Source organism: Podarcis bocagei, assembly GCF_964188305.1.
Source record: "Podarcis bocagei genome assembly, chromosome: 2".
In the NCBI taxonomy this organism is placed as follows: Eukaryota; Metazoa; Chordata; class Lepidosauria; order Squamata; family Lacertidae; genus Podarcis; species Podarcis bocagei.
The window spans coordinates 25,615,340-25,633,277 of record NC_138126.1 but is presented as its reverse complement, the minus strand read 5'-3'; the positions used below and the strand labels follow the sequence as shown (position 1 = coordinate 25,633,277).

The window sequence follows — 17,938 nt, the reverse complement described above, 5'->3', positions numbered from 1 at the left end:
TCATACCATCCTCTTGTGAGGTGTGTGTGTGTGTGTGTGTGTGTGTAAACACTGTCTGTAACACTGCACCCTGAGGACCTGACCTAAATCTGTCATGGAAGCTCGCGAGTGGTCCTGCTACCTTTTGATGGTACCCCCTCTTGTTGCTCACCCAGTCGCATGAAGCAGCACTTGAGACTGGTGAAATAAGAACCCTTCCCTTCCTTGCTACACCTTCTCCTCCTCAGCGTCAGCAGAAAGCGTCCGTCACATGCTGAAGCTTTTAATACCAGAGCACAAAGGGTGCTTGTTAGTACTGGCAGAACACGGGGCTGACCTGCCTACGACCCTGTCAGTCTTCGGATCAGAAAGTGGGGGGGGGGGGGAGGAGAGAAGGTCTGCATGTGCCAGGATCCTAGCGCTGATGATCGCATCAGGAGGACTTTGTCAAAGGAATACTGTTAAGGAGAAAGCGGAAACAGGCTACGAGTCCCTGATCCGGTCCAAGAGCTACAGCTCTCACAGCGACCGCTGGCGTCTCCTGCGAACGGTCTTGGGAGCAAAGAACAAAACTAGGTTCGCGAAGAAGCTGGATAAATGGATGCTATGATCGCACTTGCATTCAGTGGGCCGGCCCTACCATTAGGCAGAGCAAGGGATGTGGGATGGGCGGTGGCAGAGAACACTCCCCCTTCAACATTTTCCTTGAGACCCCTAAGCTAGCCTAGGTAAATGTCAAGGGACCCCTGACCATTAGGTCCAGTTGTGGCCGACTCTGGGGTTGCGGCGCACATCTCGCTTTATTGGCCGAGGGAGCCAGCATACAGCTTCTGGGTCATGTGGCCAGCATGACTAAGCCACTTCTGGCGAACCAGAGCAGCGCACGGAAATGCCGTTTACCTTCCCTCCGGAGTGGTACCTATTTATCTACTTGCACTTTGACGTGCTTTCGAACTGCTAGGTTGTCAGGAGCTGGGACAGAGCAACGGGAGCTCACCCCGTTGTGGGGATTCGAACCACCGACCTTCTGATCGGCAAGTCCTAGGCTCTGTAGTTTAACCCACAGCGCCACCTGCGTCCCTAGCTAGCCTGCCTGGTGCCAATTTTGCTGCCTGCTGCCTCAGGTGTGGGGGAAGCTGTTGTTCTTTTACCAGTGTTGAAGGAAGCTTCAATTACCAGTCTGACCTGTGTGCATGTGTGCTGTATGTCCTTCCTTCAGGCACCAAAATGTCTTGGGCCAGCTTTGGTCATGTGTAAAGCAGTCCCCCAAGCCAGAGGAGCTCTGGAGGACAGGCCTTTGCCCATCCCATGTCAACAAACATGGAGGGTAAGACCACCCATGGCCACTAGCCATAGACATCTGGTTTGCCGCTGTGATATCAGGATAGCGGGCGAGGTGGGCCTTTGGCCTGACCCCGCAGGCCTCTCCTTATGTTTATATTCTCATGCACACGTTCCAGCAGGGTGCGGCTGCCCTCCGCATGCTGCATATCCGGTTCAGTCCAGCAAGCGTTGCCCCTTCTCCTACCCACAACTCCTGCCAATGATTAACCACAAAATATGGCTGTCCAGCCAAAGGCATGTCCTGGAAGCATTCCAAAGCAGCCTCACCTGGGCACACCGTGTAGTTTATTTCTTTAAAAAGACACAAGGTGTATGTATGTGTGTGTCTGTCGGGGTGTGTTTCAAGACTGCCTGCAAGCCACACTCCCTGCCGTCGAATGCCTTTCTGCTCGTTCATAGATATGTGTAAATATTAAGCAGGGGAGATTTCTGCTGATAACAACGCTGATGTGAAACGTCTCCCCCATTTCGTTTCTGCACATGAACTTCAGTGCTGAACAGCCTAGTTAAAAAACGCTGGCCACCATGGAGCTAGCTGTGACTAAGGAGGGGAAGGCACTCTGCACATGTTCAATTGCTGCCTTTTCAGTTTATTGCTTTACATGTCCCAGAGTGAAACTCTGCTAATGACAGCAAATCTTGGGACTAAACGGAGTATCCTGTTCTTCTGAGCTGCTCTTGAGTGTTATAGATAAACTGCATTATTAAGACGAATATTACTGAAGAATACCTCATCATCTTAAGCTCCTAGAGAGAGATATTGGATTCTGAGATAAGGTGGGAGATGATAGATAGATAGATAGATAGATAGATAGATAGATAGATAGATAGATAGATAGATGATAGATATAGATGATAGATAGATAGATAGATAGATAGATAGATGATAGATATAGATGATAGATAGATAGATAGATAGATAGATAGATAGATAGATAGATAGATAGATAGATAGATAGATACAGTGGTACCTCGGGTTACTTACGCTTCAGGTTACATACGCTTCAGGTTTCAGACTCCGCTAACCCAGAAATCGTGCTTCAGGTTAAGAACTTTGCTTCAGGATGAGAACAGAAATCGTGCTCCGGCGGTGCACCAGCAGCAGGAGGCCCCATAGGCTAAAGTGGTGCTTCAGGTTAAGAACAGTTTCAGGTTAAGAACGGACCTCCGGAATAAATTAAGTACTTAACCCGAGGTACCACTGTAGATAGATAGATGATAAATGGATAGATAGAGATAGATAGATAGATAGATAGATAGATAGATAGATAGATAGATGATAGATAGATAGATAGATAGATAGATAGATAGATAGATAGATAGATAGAAGAAGAGTTTGGATTTGATATCCCGCTTTATCACTACCCTAAGGAGTCTCAAAGCGGCTAACAATCGCCTTTCTCTTCCTCTTCCACAACAAACACTGTGAGGTGAGTGAGGCTGAGAGACTTCAGAGAAGTGTGACTAGCCCAAGGTCACCCAGCAGCTGCATGTGGAGGAGCGGAGACGCGAACCCGGTTCCCCAGATTACATGACTACCGCTCTTAACCACTACACCACACTGGCACCACATAGATAGATAGATAGATAGATAGATGATCAAGGAAGCTTGTAGAAGGGCATGAGTTCAGGTACTACCAGCATGACTTAGCCCTGCAACATAGAAAGCAATTGAAAATAATTTGCCTCAACACATGCAGAGTGCCTCTGCCACGTGTTAACCACAATCTGACATCATGCATCTGGGATCATGAATAGGGCTTTAAGGAAGCTTTGAACCCAAGCTTTTTTGGAAATTAGTCACTGATCAATAGGAGTTATACCACCATCACTCGTGCGTGGCTTTGGGGAATATTTCTGGGCACAGGTCGCTACAGGGAGGTGTGGAGCGGAGACTGCAGTAGGTAGAAAGTATCTTTTGTTGCCGAGCTGGTGCAGGTTCGGCCTTGCCTTGTTCCTACCAGTCCCTGATGTGTCTCGTTCAGGACGGGCCTTCCGGCATGACTTGTGCACAGCACGCGTCTAGGCATGCTGCCACACGCAGGCCCTCACCAAACACTGGCAGAGAATATGCACATGCCAGTCACAGTCAGTCAAGAAAGCCTATATGGCACATGAAAAACTTGGTGTCTCTACAGAATAAACACACCCTGGCAGGGGTGCCAACTTGAATAAAATATTTGGGGGGGGAGGGCAAGCAAACAGTGTTCGAAACTCCCATTGTTCCAGGCGCATTTTGCAACAGGGTTACATACGCTTCAGGTTACAGACTCTGCTAACCCAGAAATAGTACCTCAGGTTAAGAACTTTGCTTCAGGATGAGAAGAGAAATCGTGCTCCGACGGCACAGCGGCAGCAGGAGGCCCCATTAGCTAAAGTGGTGCTTCAGGTTAAGAACAGTTTCAGGTTAAGAATGGACCTCCGGAACGAATTAAGTACTTAACCCGAGGTACCACTGTATTACTATTGCATGAATCAGTGAGGCCCCCCCCCCTGCATTTTTCAGGCTGAAGGCTGAATTCCCTGATGGACAGCATTGCAGGGACCACGAACCAGTGGTGGCTGGGGCAGGGCCAGAGGAAAAAGCGGACAGGAGCAACAGCAGCAACTCTCACTTTTTAAAAATGGGCTACAGTGGTGCCCCGCAAGACGAAATTAATTCGTTCCACAATTTTTGTCGTCTAGCGAATTTTTCGTCTTGCGAAGCACGAAATCCCATAGGAATGCATTGAAAATCAATTAATGCGTTCCTATGGTCAAAAAAAGTCCAAACAAAGCCAAATTTGGTACAACAACAGTTTATTAACTGCTCTTTAAAGTCACACATACTGTAAAGAGCAGTTCAAAAATTTAAAGGAAAATAAATTAACTTTATAAACAAAACATGTCTTTGTTTTTAGTCAAAGAAAAAAAGTCGCGAGACGTTTTCGTCTTGCGAAGCAAGCCCATAGGGGAAATTCGTCTTGCGAGGCAAATCGCGAACGGAAAAAACTTTCGTCTAGCGAGTTTTTTGTATTGCGAGGCATTCGTCTTGCGGGGCACCACTGTACCTTCCAGCCACACACGAGTCAGAGAGTGCTTTTTTCCCATATATATACATACACACACACACTTCTTTCCATCCAAGGAAGCAAGAAATATGGGTACCCCCAACAAAAATTTAAAATTTGGCTTTGTAATTTGGAATTAATGTGATTTGATTGGTTTATTAATAAAAATTATTTAAAAAAGAAAAAACATGGAATCTTAGAACTCCAGCACGGGAAGGAACCACAATGGTCATCTAGTCAAAGCCCCCAGCAATGCAGGGAACTTTTGCCCAACATGGGGCTCAAACCCACAACCCTGAGTTTAATGCTCTACCAACTGAGCTATCCCAGCTGGCTCAGAGCACACCAGGCATTTAAAACACATCCATCGTTGGTTTAGAACACAGAACTTCCCCCAAAGAATATCAGGAACAGTGACCTCCTTGTAGTTCCCAGCACCCGTACCAATCTACAGGTCCTAAGATTCTTTTGTGTTACAAACCTGCCTTGGATGTGCTTTAAATGCATGGCACAGGTATGCCCTTAACTACTCCGCCTACACTAGGCTCCCCCAGGGTCCTGCAGGTGCACAGAATTCAGGATTGTAGCGCTGCAACGGAAGGAGAAATTGCCCCAGCAAAAACAAAACCTTCTTTATAGGCAAATAAGGAGCATGGGAAAGCCCTTTACAGTCATACCTCATGTTACATCCGCTTCATGTTACGTTCTTTCAGGTTACGTCCTGCGGCAACCCAGAAGTACGTGGGTTGTATGCGCAGAGTATGTGCAGAAGCACAAAATGACATCACGCACATGCGCAGAAGCGGTGAATCGCAACCCATGCATGCGCAGATGAGCCGCTGTGGGTTGCACTCTTTTCATGTTGCGAACGGGCCTCCGGAACAGATCCCGTTCACAACCAGAGGTACCACTGTATTTGGAAATGTGGTACTCTTGTTCAGTATGTAGTCAATGGAACTGAAACCACCTTCAGATTAGCAGGCAACCGCATGTAAAGAGACTGAGGGCTTGCCCACACTTCCGCTTGTCCCGCTGCTCTCCTCCGGAAAAGCTGATCTTTACTGCCAAATCGCAACAAATATCCATTTGGTTTTCTGCGGAATGGCTTTTGTTCTGATTCAGTAGCAAAGAGAGGGTTTTCCTGGTGAAAGGTGGTGCAGCAAATGGAAAACCACTCAGACCCGTGCTTTCCAGGCAAGGGCCAAAGCAGAACTGTGGACAAGCTGTTACACACCCAGGAATAACAACAACAACAACAACAACAACAACAACAACCATCCCCACAGGGATGTGTCCCAAGTCTGAGCACTTACCCCACAGAAGCAAGTAGAGAAGCAATGCCATGGGAAACATGGGAAGTTTCAACCTGAAGAGAGAGAAAAGAAAACAGGTAGCTCAACATGGTTGTCCCCTTTCTGCCTCCCTCAAAAAACATTGTGGATATATTACATACTAGTGGGAAGGACCTCTGAAGGGCTAGGGCTTCATTCGTGAGGGGGAAATATCAGGCGTACAAATGGCTTGAGCAGGGGTAGGCAACCTAAGGCCCGGGGGCAAGATGCGGCCCAATCACCTTCTGAATCCGGCCTGCGGACGGTCCAGGAATCAGTGTGTTTTTACTTGAGTAGAATGTGTGCTTTTATTTAAAATGCACCTCTGGGTTATTTGTGGGGCATAGGGATTCGTTCATATTTTTCCCCCAAAATATAGTCCAGCCCCCCACATGGTCTGAGGGACGGTGGACTGGCCCACGGCTGAAAAAGGTTGCTGACCCTTGGGCTTGAATATAGGATGAGTGGGGTTAGGGTATGAGGCACAGAGCTCAGAAGCAGTCCTTCCCGTAAGCTGGTACCCCTCCAGATGTTTGGAACAACATCATCCCCAGTACAGGCAGCGTTTGGGGAAGACAGGTGCTGTAGTGTCCAAAACTTCTGGAGGGCACCAACTGGGCTAAGAGTGGCCCAGAGAAATATCTTCTAGCAGGCCTTGAGGCCTGATCCAGGCGGGGGGGGGGGGCAATCTGCCAATCTGGGCCCCATCTGCACTGTAAATCTAATGCAGTATCATACCGCTTTCAACAGTCATGGCTTCCCCCACAAAGAATTCTGGGAACTGTGGTTTGTTAAGGGCGCTGTTGAGAGTTATTGGGAGACACACCCCCCCCTTCCCCTCACAGAGCGACCATTCTCAGAGTGGCTTAAACGGTCAATCCCTCTTCCCAGGGAATTATTGTTTATGTGAAAGTAATGTTTAGGGAAGCTTTTAATGTTTGATGCGTTACTGTATTTTAATATTTTGTTGGAAGCCGCACAGAGTGGCTGGGGAAGCCCTGCCAGACGGGCGGGGTATAAATAAATTATTATTATTATTATTATTATTATTATTATTATTATTATTATTAGGGGGTCTCCTAACAAACCCTCAACATCCTTAGAATTCCCAGGATTCTTTGGGGGAAGCCATGACCACTTAAAGTGATGTCATGGTGCTTTAAATGTGTGGTGCAGATGGGCGCCAAGTTTTTTGGGTATTTGTTTCCTCCCCACCCCCACCCCAGTACAGACTAATTCACTGCTGGTCCACACATGATTTTAAAATCTGTACGGATTTACATAAAGACACCTGCAAATTGTGTCATGTGGGCTTGTTTGTTTGTGCCCTCAGGGGAACAAATTCAGCAGGAATTTTACGTGTGAGAAGCAGAAGAAGAGTTTGCAGGGCTGGGCAGACGCAGAAGTGGTCAAAGGAAAAGGCGGTTGTGTGTCCAAGTGTTGAGGGAAGAGAAATCACGTGAGAAGAAGGTTGGATCATGAGGAGACAACCGAAGAGTAAGGCCGCATAGGCAGCATACATTTAAAGCACCAAGAATCCCGGGAACTGTAGTTTGTTAGAGGCGCTGGGGACCGTAGCTCTGCAAGGGATAAACCACCGTTCTCAGGAGGTGAAAGCCATATGCTTTGAATGTATGACGTATACACAGATGTGAGGACTTAAAGGGTTTTTTGGGGGGATGGGGGCAGCTGCAAGTTGTCCCTCTAGCCCTGTGGTTCCCAACATGGGGCACATGCCCCATGGGGGGCAATTTGATTTTTAAGGGGGGCAATTCGAGAATGAGTTATTAACAGTGAATGGCCTTTTAGGCTTCCTCCACGTGAATAGGAGTTCACTTTTTGAATAATAAGAATTATACGTCACCGGGGGAGGGGGGCACCAGGATTTTAGAGATGCTTGGGAGGGGCATGGCCAAAGAAAAGGTTAGGAACCGCTGCTCTAGACACAGACCCCGCCACTTCCACCTCCAAAATTCCCTGCAGCTCATGGAAAAAAAACACTCAGGAACTCCACGACACCAAACTCTACATAGTTCCAAATTTCCACCACACACACAAACACACCCTTTCGAGTTACGTAGAAAGCACACAGCCATCACCTCGGTGACACCCTCGACAGCAGAAACCTCGTTCCTCCTGCCCTGGAGGCATATTTGATGGGGGGGGGGAATATTGTTCAAGCGGACACAGCGGCCCCCATCCTCCCGGCAGAGCCAGCTTCCTCGAGCTGCTCCTCAGAGATGCCCTTATAATACTCACCTCGGGGCTGGGGCTGCCCTGGCCTCTTCAGGTACTGATGCTGCTGCTGCAAATAAGGGGTACGGGAGATCTGGGGAGCGAGAAGCCGGGTTGATGTCTTCCGCTCTCCCTTGCTTGCCCCGACCCACCCACAGCCCTGCAAGAAAGTCCGCTCCTGCCCCGTCGACCAAGAGTCCCAAGTCTGCCGCTGTCCAAGCCGCGTGAGAACTCCGGCCGTGCGAACTTAACTGGCGGTGGGTAAAAATAACCCGGCTCTCCCCCAACCCCTCCTCTCTCAGTGTGGGCAAGCGGGGCTGGAGACTGATTTTTATTCAAATGGAGCCGGGACTCTGAAAGGGACTAACGGTCTCTAAGCTACGGGAATTGTCACAGCCTATTCTTTCTGCTCCGCGGCACACACAGCCTGCCCTGCTGCAAGCACAGGCCCAGGGCCGGCTCGCTGGAAGGGGTGAAAAAGGCTGGAGGATTCTTCCTCGGGGGGGGGGGAGACCAAAATACAAGGCCCCAGCGGCCCTCCCAGTCCAGCCTCGCCTGCCTTGGGGAGATGGTTGTCTGTGAGGTGAAAGCTAGCTACAGGAGGTGCACACACACACACACCATACATCCCCCCGCAAAAAAAAAGAATCACAAGAACTGTAGTTTGCCCTTCAGAGAACTACAGTTCCCAGTGCCCTTAACAAAACACGGTTCCCAGGGTTCTTGGGGTAGGTGGGTGTGGTTTAAATGTGTGGTGTATATGTAGCTTTTATATGCCTGTTGTCTTTGCCCATGGAGTTTTCTTGGCAGGGATACTGAAGTGGCTTGCCGGTTCCTGCTCCAGGTGGATCACGTTTGGTTGAAACTCTTCACTATGACCTGTCCATCTTGGGTGGAGTGCTCACTAGAAGGACAGATCCTGAAGCTGAGGCTCCAGTACTTTGGCCACCTCATGAGAAGAGAAGATTCCCTGGAAAAGACCCTGATGTTGGGAAAGATAGAGGGCACAAGGAGAAGGGGACGACAGAGGACGAGATGGTTGGACAGTGTTCTCAAAGCTACCAACATGAGTTTGACCAAGCTGTGGGAGGCAGTGGAAGACAGGAGTGCCTGACGTGCTCTGGTCCATGGGGTCACAAAGAGTCGGACACGACTAAACGACTAAACAACAACAATATGTAACTTTAGTCTAAAATCTTACTTTTTCTGGGTGAGGGTTTGGTCTCTCACTGCACCTGCCAGTTGCCACAGCTCTGCTGAGGGAAACTTGCAGATATCAGGAGTGGCTAGAATTGTGCCCATTGCTCATTTCTGCTCCAGTCTGCTCAGCGTAAGAATGAGGGTCAAACTTGATTCGGTTTGCATTTAAAGGAGAACCTACTTCATTTGCAGTTTCCGAAACAATTCGCAAACTGAAACAACCTTAGCCTCTGAAATTTGTATGTCTCCAAATTTTGCAGCTGTCTAGCCAAGGAATACACGGGGGGGGGGCAGAGGGGAAATGCATGGACTGGGGCAACATGTGCATAAAAATGCATACATACAAAACTAGGGGAAATTGCTTTGCAAAAATGTGTATAATAGGCGCAATTTCACAGGCAAGTATATCAGGATAAATTCGCACTCGAATGCCAGTGAATTTTCCCTGGGGCCTTTGAAAGCAAAACAGCAAAGCGTTTTGCAGAACTGAGCTTAAGGCTGGAAAAAATGAGGAAATGAGAGAAACGAAGGTTGACAGATTTACCCATCCCTAGTTCATAGAGAAGCTCACTGCAATTTGAACGGCATGCTAAACAAGATCAACACCCCAGATTGCCGGTCCCCTGGCTGGGACAAGAGTTCACGGCCTGGTAGCCAAGGGAGCCCGTAGCGGCCGCTGCCGAGAAAAGAAAGCTGAGCACACAGTGCTGGCTTGGCCCGAAATTGGAAGCTGTGGGGACAAAAGAGGTGGCCAAGCCCATGCCTTGCCCAGCCACAGTCCGTTCCCAGGGAGCCTGGCAGCAGCCCGGCAGGAATGCACTTGTTGTGTCTTGCACCAGGCTTTCTCATAAAAGCACCAAGAATAGCTTATCCTCTCCCATTCTAAGCAACTCTCCCTGCCCAGCCTCCCTTCGGCTTTGATGGGATGCTTCCCTTTCGCAGAGGGGGCAGGGTGGGAAACAGCCAGTGGCTCCCACCCCCCACCCACCCCTTTACGGCCTTCATCAATGGCTTCTCCAGGCAGAAAAGCAGAGCTATTCCTGAAGCTGGGCTTTTTAAAGATATATTCTCCGTTGGCACTGGGTTGCTAGGGGGGTATTCCTCCTGCTCTGCACTGAGGATGGGGAGTATAAAGCCTGGAATGGGGGCAAAAGTCCAGAGAGCCAGGAACCATAGCCTCCCCTGAAGACAAAAACAGGGGTTTGGCAATGAATACCGAGAGCAGGCCAAGCCGTCGTGTGGGCTATGCATTTCCACCATGTGAGGGCATGCCTGGGGATCAGGTAGCCAGCTGATGTACTCAGCATCATCATGTGCTCCACCAGCAGAAATTAAATGGACAGGCCCTTTTATTAATGTGTAGCAACAGGATTATCCCCAACCCCTGTTAATGATATAGAAACTCTGCCTGCAATTAAGTGGTGGCCACACCTAAGAGAGGGGGTCTCAGGTTCTTTTATCTTTTCATTAGTTGTTGCTGCTCACCTGTGAAGGTATGCAAGCAGCCTAGACTCCCTGCCCTGCTGGGCTTCCATCATCATCATCATCATCATCATCATCATTTATTATTTATACCCCGCCCATCTGGCTGGGTTTCCCCAGCCACTCTGGGCAGCTTCCAACAAAATGCACACGTCCTGATCAACTCAGTCATGGACATACCAAAATTATTAGGGTACACTGAGCCAGGTATCTTGATAGCTGAGACATGCTGATTACTGTACTGAAGACACTGCATTTTTACATTTCTCCCCCAAAACGGAGTGTATCCCCCAAGGGTTAAGTTGATCCTACACTAGCTAAATACAGTGGACGCTCGGGTTGCGAATGTGATCCATGCGAGAGGCAAGTTTGAAACCCGTAGTGTTAGCAACCCGCAGCGCCGCGTCTAAGCATGCAAAGCGTGATTTAGCGCTTCTGCGCATGTGCGAGTGCCAAAACCCGGAAGTAACCTGTTCCAGTACTTCTGGGTTTTGGCGCATCCATAAACTGAAAGCGCGTAACCCGAAGCGTCTGTAACCCGAGGTATGACTGTAATGGGAAATTTATACCAGAGAAGTCTGGTGTCTGGTTCTATCCTACAAACAGGAGACTCCGAGGATATGGTTAACCTATTTCCAGGCCCCACAAGACAACTGAAATTTCATTACACACGTAGCACGAGACACTCAGGCTGCTAGACTAGGGACTTGGCCACACTTCTGCCTAGAAAGCATGAGTCTGAGAGGTTTTCCATTTGCCCTTGCCACTTTCCCCAGGAAAACCTGCTCTTTGGCGCTGAACTGGAACAAACATCCATCCGCAGGAAAACCAAATGGACGATTGCTCCAATTCAGCAGTAAAGTTCAGGACAAGTATGGATGAGTGCCTAAGTTCAACTCTTCATCCTCTCAACCCGGTAAAAAAATATCAAATGACTTCATAGACAAAATACATCAAAAGCCGAAGGGCGGAGGAGCAGCTCCTTTTATAATCCATGGCCCAAATTGTCAGATCTGGGTTGTAGAGCCAGAGATTTCATGTAGTCCCAGTCGAGAAGCCCACCTCAAAGTAGGGGGCTGCACATGTTTCTGCACTACAAAAAGAATCTGAAGCAACAGAAATGAAATTCAGTGACTCCCATCAATTATACAAATTAAACATAATTGCCCTACTCTTTGAACTGTTTTAAATTGGCTCAGAATGCAACTAATGAAAACTGTAGTTTTAGAAGGGTTTTTTAATTTTATTTTTAAAACTATGATCTGAGACTTTGTCCTTGTAGCAGTGGCTTGGTGAAAAATAGGCCACATTATTATTATTATTATTATTATTATTATTATTATTATTATTATTATTATTATTATTATTATTATTATTATTATTATTTGCCTTGTCTTCTCTGTGATTGCAACTAAAAATGTTAGATCCACCTCAAGGGGAAAGTCAACTGGTGTGAGTTGCAAGAACTGACTTTCTGCTGTCTTCTTGTGATAGAGTGACTCTTTTAGCAGTGGCAAGATTTGCTTTGGCAGCTTCAAAAAGTCTTTTCCCCCCTTTACTCTTTTATAATGTGATGAACAATATATATATATATATATATATATATAGAGAGAGAGAGAGAGAGAGAGAGAGAGAGAGAGAGAGAGAGAGAGAGATAGCAAGCATTTTTGGTGTGTGTGATTATTGTTAATGATTGCTTTCTTATTTTCTGTTGTGACCAATGTCTGAAAGAATAAAAGACAGACAGACAGACTGGCCTCTATGTGCTTATTTTGCATAATTTATTCTTTGAGCTGCGGGGCATGGAAAAGAACTATGTAGACTCCTCACACCCCAACTTTTGACAACTAAAAATCTCCAATTTGAGCAGGCACCGCCCAAACATTTGCAAGTTTAACTTCATTGCCTTGAGGGCTAGAAACTTGCTGCCTAAAAAAACACACACACAAAAACTGAAAGCTGAGTTAAGGTTTTTGAATTGCGTGCCAATTGCCAGTTATCGCTGGAACCCTGCATTGTTCTAAAAAAAGCAGCCTGGTACTTGACTGGGATCCTTACTCTTAATAAGTCCTGAAGGCAAAGTTTAGCTAGAAAAACTCTCTCTCTCTCTCTCTCTCTCACACACACACACACACACACACACACACGTGTGTCTCTTCCACAGAGCACATCTACTAATATTCTCTCCCTCCCCACTTTTTGGGGCAAACAACCAACACCCACCTTCTCCCATTAAACATGCCAGAATAGAACCATCCCAATTATAGCAAGTGGGGGGTTTTGTGTGTGTGTGTCACAGTGGCGTAGCCTAACCTGTGGATTTGCGCCCCCTAACCCGTGGATTTGCGCACCCTAACCCCCAGATGTTGTGCCCGGTGCGGCCGCCCCCCCCCGCACCCCCTACGCTACGCCACTGGTGTGTCAAACTCAGCTCTTGAGGTCCTCCAAGCAGCTTAGCTGAGCAGAAATCTCAGGATCTGCTGCTTCTTACCCTTGGCCTATGCTAAGAAACGGATAGTTTGCAAATAAGCTCCCTTTTTTTTGCATTCAGTCAGTCACCTTCCAGCCACCCACCCCGCTGCAAAATAAAATAAAATAACTAGTTACAGGTAGGTAGCCGTGTCAAAACAAAATTAAAAAAATCCTTCCAGTAGCACCTTAGAGACCAACTAAGTTTGTTATTGGCATGAGCTTTCGTGTGCACGCACACTTCTTCAGATCAGAAATAAAATAACTAGACGCCCTTCGCACCCACCCCTCCTTGCCTGGCAGCAGACGGCTGTCTGTTGGGCTTGGAGTGCAGAAGGAAGCCCGGAGTTCTTGCTTGTCAATTTGCCAGGCCTGGGGAATTGGGAGAGAGAAGGGCCCGACTCCTACCTGTTGATGTGTCCCTGCTGCGGTTCTGGGCCTTGGGCAGGCAGCTAGTGGAGTGCTGCACCCCTGGCCAATTTGGGCACATGGGCAGCCCGCACACAAACTCTCCGTGCTCAGTTTCGTTCTCTCTCGCACACACACACACACACACACACCTCAAGAGCTGGGCTGTGCTTCCCTGGAGAAAGCTCCCAGGCAGCTCCTCCTCCCTTCGTGCGGTGCCAGGCGATGGGAGGGAGAGAGGGGAAGGCTCAGCCCTGCTTTTTGCAGCTCAGCCAAGGTAAGGCAACGGGCCAGGTGGAGGTGCTCCCCTCCCAGCTAGGGAGTGGCGTCATGCCACACAGAAGTATGAGGTGACCTAAGCCAGCGAGGCCAGGCCTGGCTGCTGTAGTCCCTGCAGAGAACTCTGCTAGCAGGCAGGTGTGCAGGTGTCTGAGCTGAACTGGGCTCCACGGTGGGCTTGTCCAGCGTCCTAAAGCAGTGGATTTGCTTAACAACGCAACAGATATGAAGAGCAGAGCAGGTAGGAGCTCACAGGTTCAGCTCGTGCCCTGCTTGCAGGTTCCACACAGGCACCTGGTTGAACAGGTGCTCAGGACAGTTTCTCTGGCTGGCAAATGGGCCAAACAGTTGGCAAACTCTGGCCTAGGTAAAGGGGTAAATGGGACCCCTGAACATTAGGTCCAGTCGTGGCCGACTCTGGGGTTGCGGAGCTCATCTCGCTTTATTGGCCGAGGGAGCCAGCATACAGCTTCCGGGTCATGTGGCCAGCATGACTAAGCCGCTTCTGGCGAACCAGAGCAGCGCACAGAAACGCCGTTTACCTTCCTGACGGACCGGTACCTATTTATCTACTTGCACTTTGACGTGCTTTCGAACTGCTAGGAGGGCAGGAGCAGGGACCGAGCAACGGGAGCTCACCCCGTCGTGGGGATCTGAACTGTCGACCTTCTGATCAGCAAGTCCTAGGCTCTGTGGTTTAACACACAGCACCACCCGCATCCCTGGCCTACTCACAAACATATTATAGACCAGCCGTTCTCAACCTTGGGTCCTCAGATGTTGTCGGACTACAACTCCCATCATCCCAAGCAAGTTGGACCAGCAGTAAGGGATGATGGGAGTTATAGTCCGACAACGTCCAGGAACCCCCAGGTTATCGAGAAAGTCTGTCCACTTATACATTGGATGTGTGCTGTGAAGCTGAGGTATGTGCATATTACAGTGGTACCTCGGGTTACATACGCTGCAGGTTACAGACTCCGCTAACCCAGAAATATTACCTCGGGTTAAGAACTTTGCTTCAGGATGAGAACAGAAATCGTGCTCTGGTGGCGCAGCGACAGCAGGAGGCCCCATTAGCTAAAGTGGTGCTTCAGGTTAAGAACAGTTTCAGGTTAAGAACAGACTTTCAGAACGAATTAAGTTCTTAACCCGAGGTACCACTGTATCCAGTTACAGGCAACTGCTGCAAAAGCAATTGGGAAACCTGTAACAATTTCCACTGGGCGAGGGCATGTATTGAACCTGTGGCTTTCTGGACCTTCTTGTATACAAAGCGTCTGCTTTGCCGCTGAGATACTGCCCTCCCCTCTATGAGGAAAGCGTTCTTGCTACTGCCAGAAGAGTTTCTTTCTTTACATAACTCACAATGATTAAAGCTGACAAATGGCGGCTGCCATATTCATCATGTAACAGCTCCAAGAAGGTCCAGCCCAGGATATTTCGTTGCCTGGGGTGAGAGACAAGATGGTGCCCGTCCCACAACTCCATGTACAAAACCAGCTTGGCTGGCAACCGACTCCGAAGGCAGCGGGTTAGCTTGGTGGTCACAGGAACAGGCCACATAGAGCCAGTGTGAAGTGACTTAGGCAAATCAAGTCAATTTAAATCAGCAAGAGAAAAGGCTGGTTTAAATAAATCAGATTAAATGAACTATTTAAATCAGGTTCCCCACTGATATATTTTCATATGTTACCTAGGCAACGGTGCAGCTATGGCCAGAAAATCACGTTAAGAGTTGCAGGGACACAACTCCTTTTAACGTCAAGGTCAATGCGTTCCCTTGTGGGAAATCTTGAGGGAGGGGTCACATGCCACAAATGGTTGGGTCCAAAGACAAAAAATGGCCACCATCTTATTCTGTCTCTTCTGCCAACCCCTTCTTTCTCAACGTGGTTTTCCACTCCTCTTCCCTGTGTGACAATTTGTGTGAAAGGTACCTCCCTTCCCACCAGGGCCCATCTATCCTATACATATATTCAAAGTAGTATCATGATGCAGTGGTACCTCAGGTTAAGTACTTAATTTGTTCCAGAGATCTGTTCTTAACCTGAAACTGTTCTTAAACTGAAGCACCACTTTAGCTAATGGGGCCTCCCGCTGCTGCCGCACCGCAGGAGCATGATTTCTGTTCTCCTCCTGAAGCAAAGTTCTTAACCCGAGGTAATATTTCTGGGTTAGTGGAGTCTGTAACCTGAAGCGTATATAACCTGAAGTGTATGTAACCTGGGGTACCACTGTGCTTTAAATAAGCATGGGGTCCCTCAAAGTTCCCTGGGAACTGAAGTTTGTTAAGGATGCTGAGAAACCCTCCCATTCCCCTCAGAGGCCGACGATTCTCAAAAACGGTTCAACAACAATTTCCTCTTCCCAAGGAACTCTGGGAATTGTTGTGTTTTAACTTGTTGTGACTCATCTTGAGACCTAAAGGGAAAGGGTAGATAATAAATCAAATCAATAATAATTAATACGAATAGCAATATTCACAGTGAAATGCTCACACGCCCCACTCGGTCTCATCTCAGGCTGCAGACACGCAATACATTCAAAGCATTTTTAAAGCAAAGAGCCTCCAAAGGCTCTTGGGAACTGTAGTTTACCCCTCACACAGAACTACAATTCCTAGCACCCTTAAACTACAGTCCCTAAGGTTCTTCAGGGAAGGGAATGTGCTTTAAATGTGTGGTTTTTACACAGCCCCAGACTGTGCGTATCTCCTTTCATAGGAATGTGCTACAGCTCTGAGCTACTCATTTTAGGCAGCATTAAAAAAAATAATCTTCCATATATACTGAAATTGAGAGTTACTGATAAAAAATATCTTGCAGAGGGGTAGCTCTGTTAAGTCTCTTGCTGCAAAAATACCGCCTTATCAACTAACAGATTTGTGGCATAAGATTTCATGGACTACAGCCCACTCCCCCTATATCTGATGAAACCTTATGCCACAATGAAACTGGTAGTCCTTAAGGCGCCAGCCACAAGTTCCTTTGTTGACTTTGCCCAAAAACAGCATATTTACCTCGGAGGTAAAGCACAACAGCTACTTTTTGAGGGCCACCATAAGCAGTATCTCAGCAAAAGGATTGTAGTGAGACGTCTAAAGGTAAAGGTAAAGGGACCCCTGACCATTAGGTCCAGTCGCGGACGACTCTGGGGTTGCGGCGCTCATCTTGCTTTATTGGCCAAGGGAGCCGGCGTACAGCTTCCGGGTCATGTGGCCAGCATGACTAAGCCACTTCTGGCGAATCAGAGCAGTGCACGGAAACACCGTTTACCTTCCCGCCGGAGTGGTACCTATTTATCTACTTGCACTTTGATGTGCTTTCGAACTGCTAGGTTGGCAGGAGCAGGGATCGAGAAACGGGAGCTCACCCCATCGCGGGGATTCGAACCGCCGACCTTCCGATCGGCAAGTCCTAGACTCTGTGGTTTAATCCACAGAGCCACCCGCGTCCCTTAAGTATAACTTGGTGCATATGTACTTTTGCACAACACGCGACTCTCTCCATGCAAAGGTGAGCAAGCGAGAGTCTAAACATGTTCACAGGTTGGAAACGTAGTGGTGAAGCAGGTTAGGTGGCTCAGCTTCCAGAGAGCCCCCTTGAGGAATGGCATGGAACTGCACCTGCCTTTCTAGCATACTTCAATGTCAAAGTTCACCCTTTTCTGTATTTCATCAATAAAATTGATCAAAATTCCGCAGCTGGAAAAATACAAATTATCATATCAGAAAGACTGGAGGATGATTGGCTTTTAACTGTAGCAGCTCTGGAGGAACCTCAATCTGCTTCATTTGAAAATGTTATTCATCCTTCAAGACCCAGATTGCAAATTACATTTTTTGTTTGTAAAGGAAAGGGGAAAGAAAGAAAAACGTATAGCGGGAAATGGATTGGTGACATCTCCAATTTTTCCTCTGCAACCATGAGAGCTAATCAATGCTTTAAAACAGGCTTCCTCAAACTTGGCCCTCCAGATCTTTTGAGACTCCAATTCCCATCATCCCTGACCATTATTCCTGCTTGCTAGGGATTATGGGAGTTGTTGGCCAAAAACATCTGGAGGGCTGCATTTGAGGAAGCCTGCTTTAAAACAAAAACAAAACCCCCTGAGATTCTCGTGATAATATAAGCAAGGATGCGGGTGGCGCTGTGGGTT

At 47.9% G+C, this 17,938-nt stretch overlaps 1 protein-coding gene across 3 annotated transcripts in view; it reads right to left on the bottom strand.

The window, feature by feature from the left end:
* The window catches only part of LOC308580341 (laminin subunit beta-1-like), a 69,685-nt gene extending 55,972 nt beyond the window's left edge, over positions 1–13,713 (bottom strand). Inside the window, exons 1-2 of one of the 3 annotated variants that reach the window (XM_081181716.1) lie at positions 13,651–13,713; positions 5,687–5,739 (exon numbers count right to left, since the gene is read on the bottom strand). In XM_081181716.1, coding sequence (XP_081037842.1) covers positions 5,687–5,726 — 40 coding nt within the window. In that variant the 5' untranslated portion in view covers positions 5,727–5,739; positions 13,651–13,713. The other 2 variants (XM_081181714.1, XM_081181715.1) reach the window with 2 other exon arrangements.
* Positions 13,714–17,938: the final 4,225 nt, after the last annotated feature.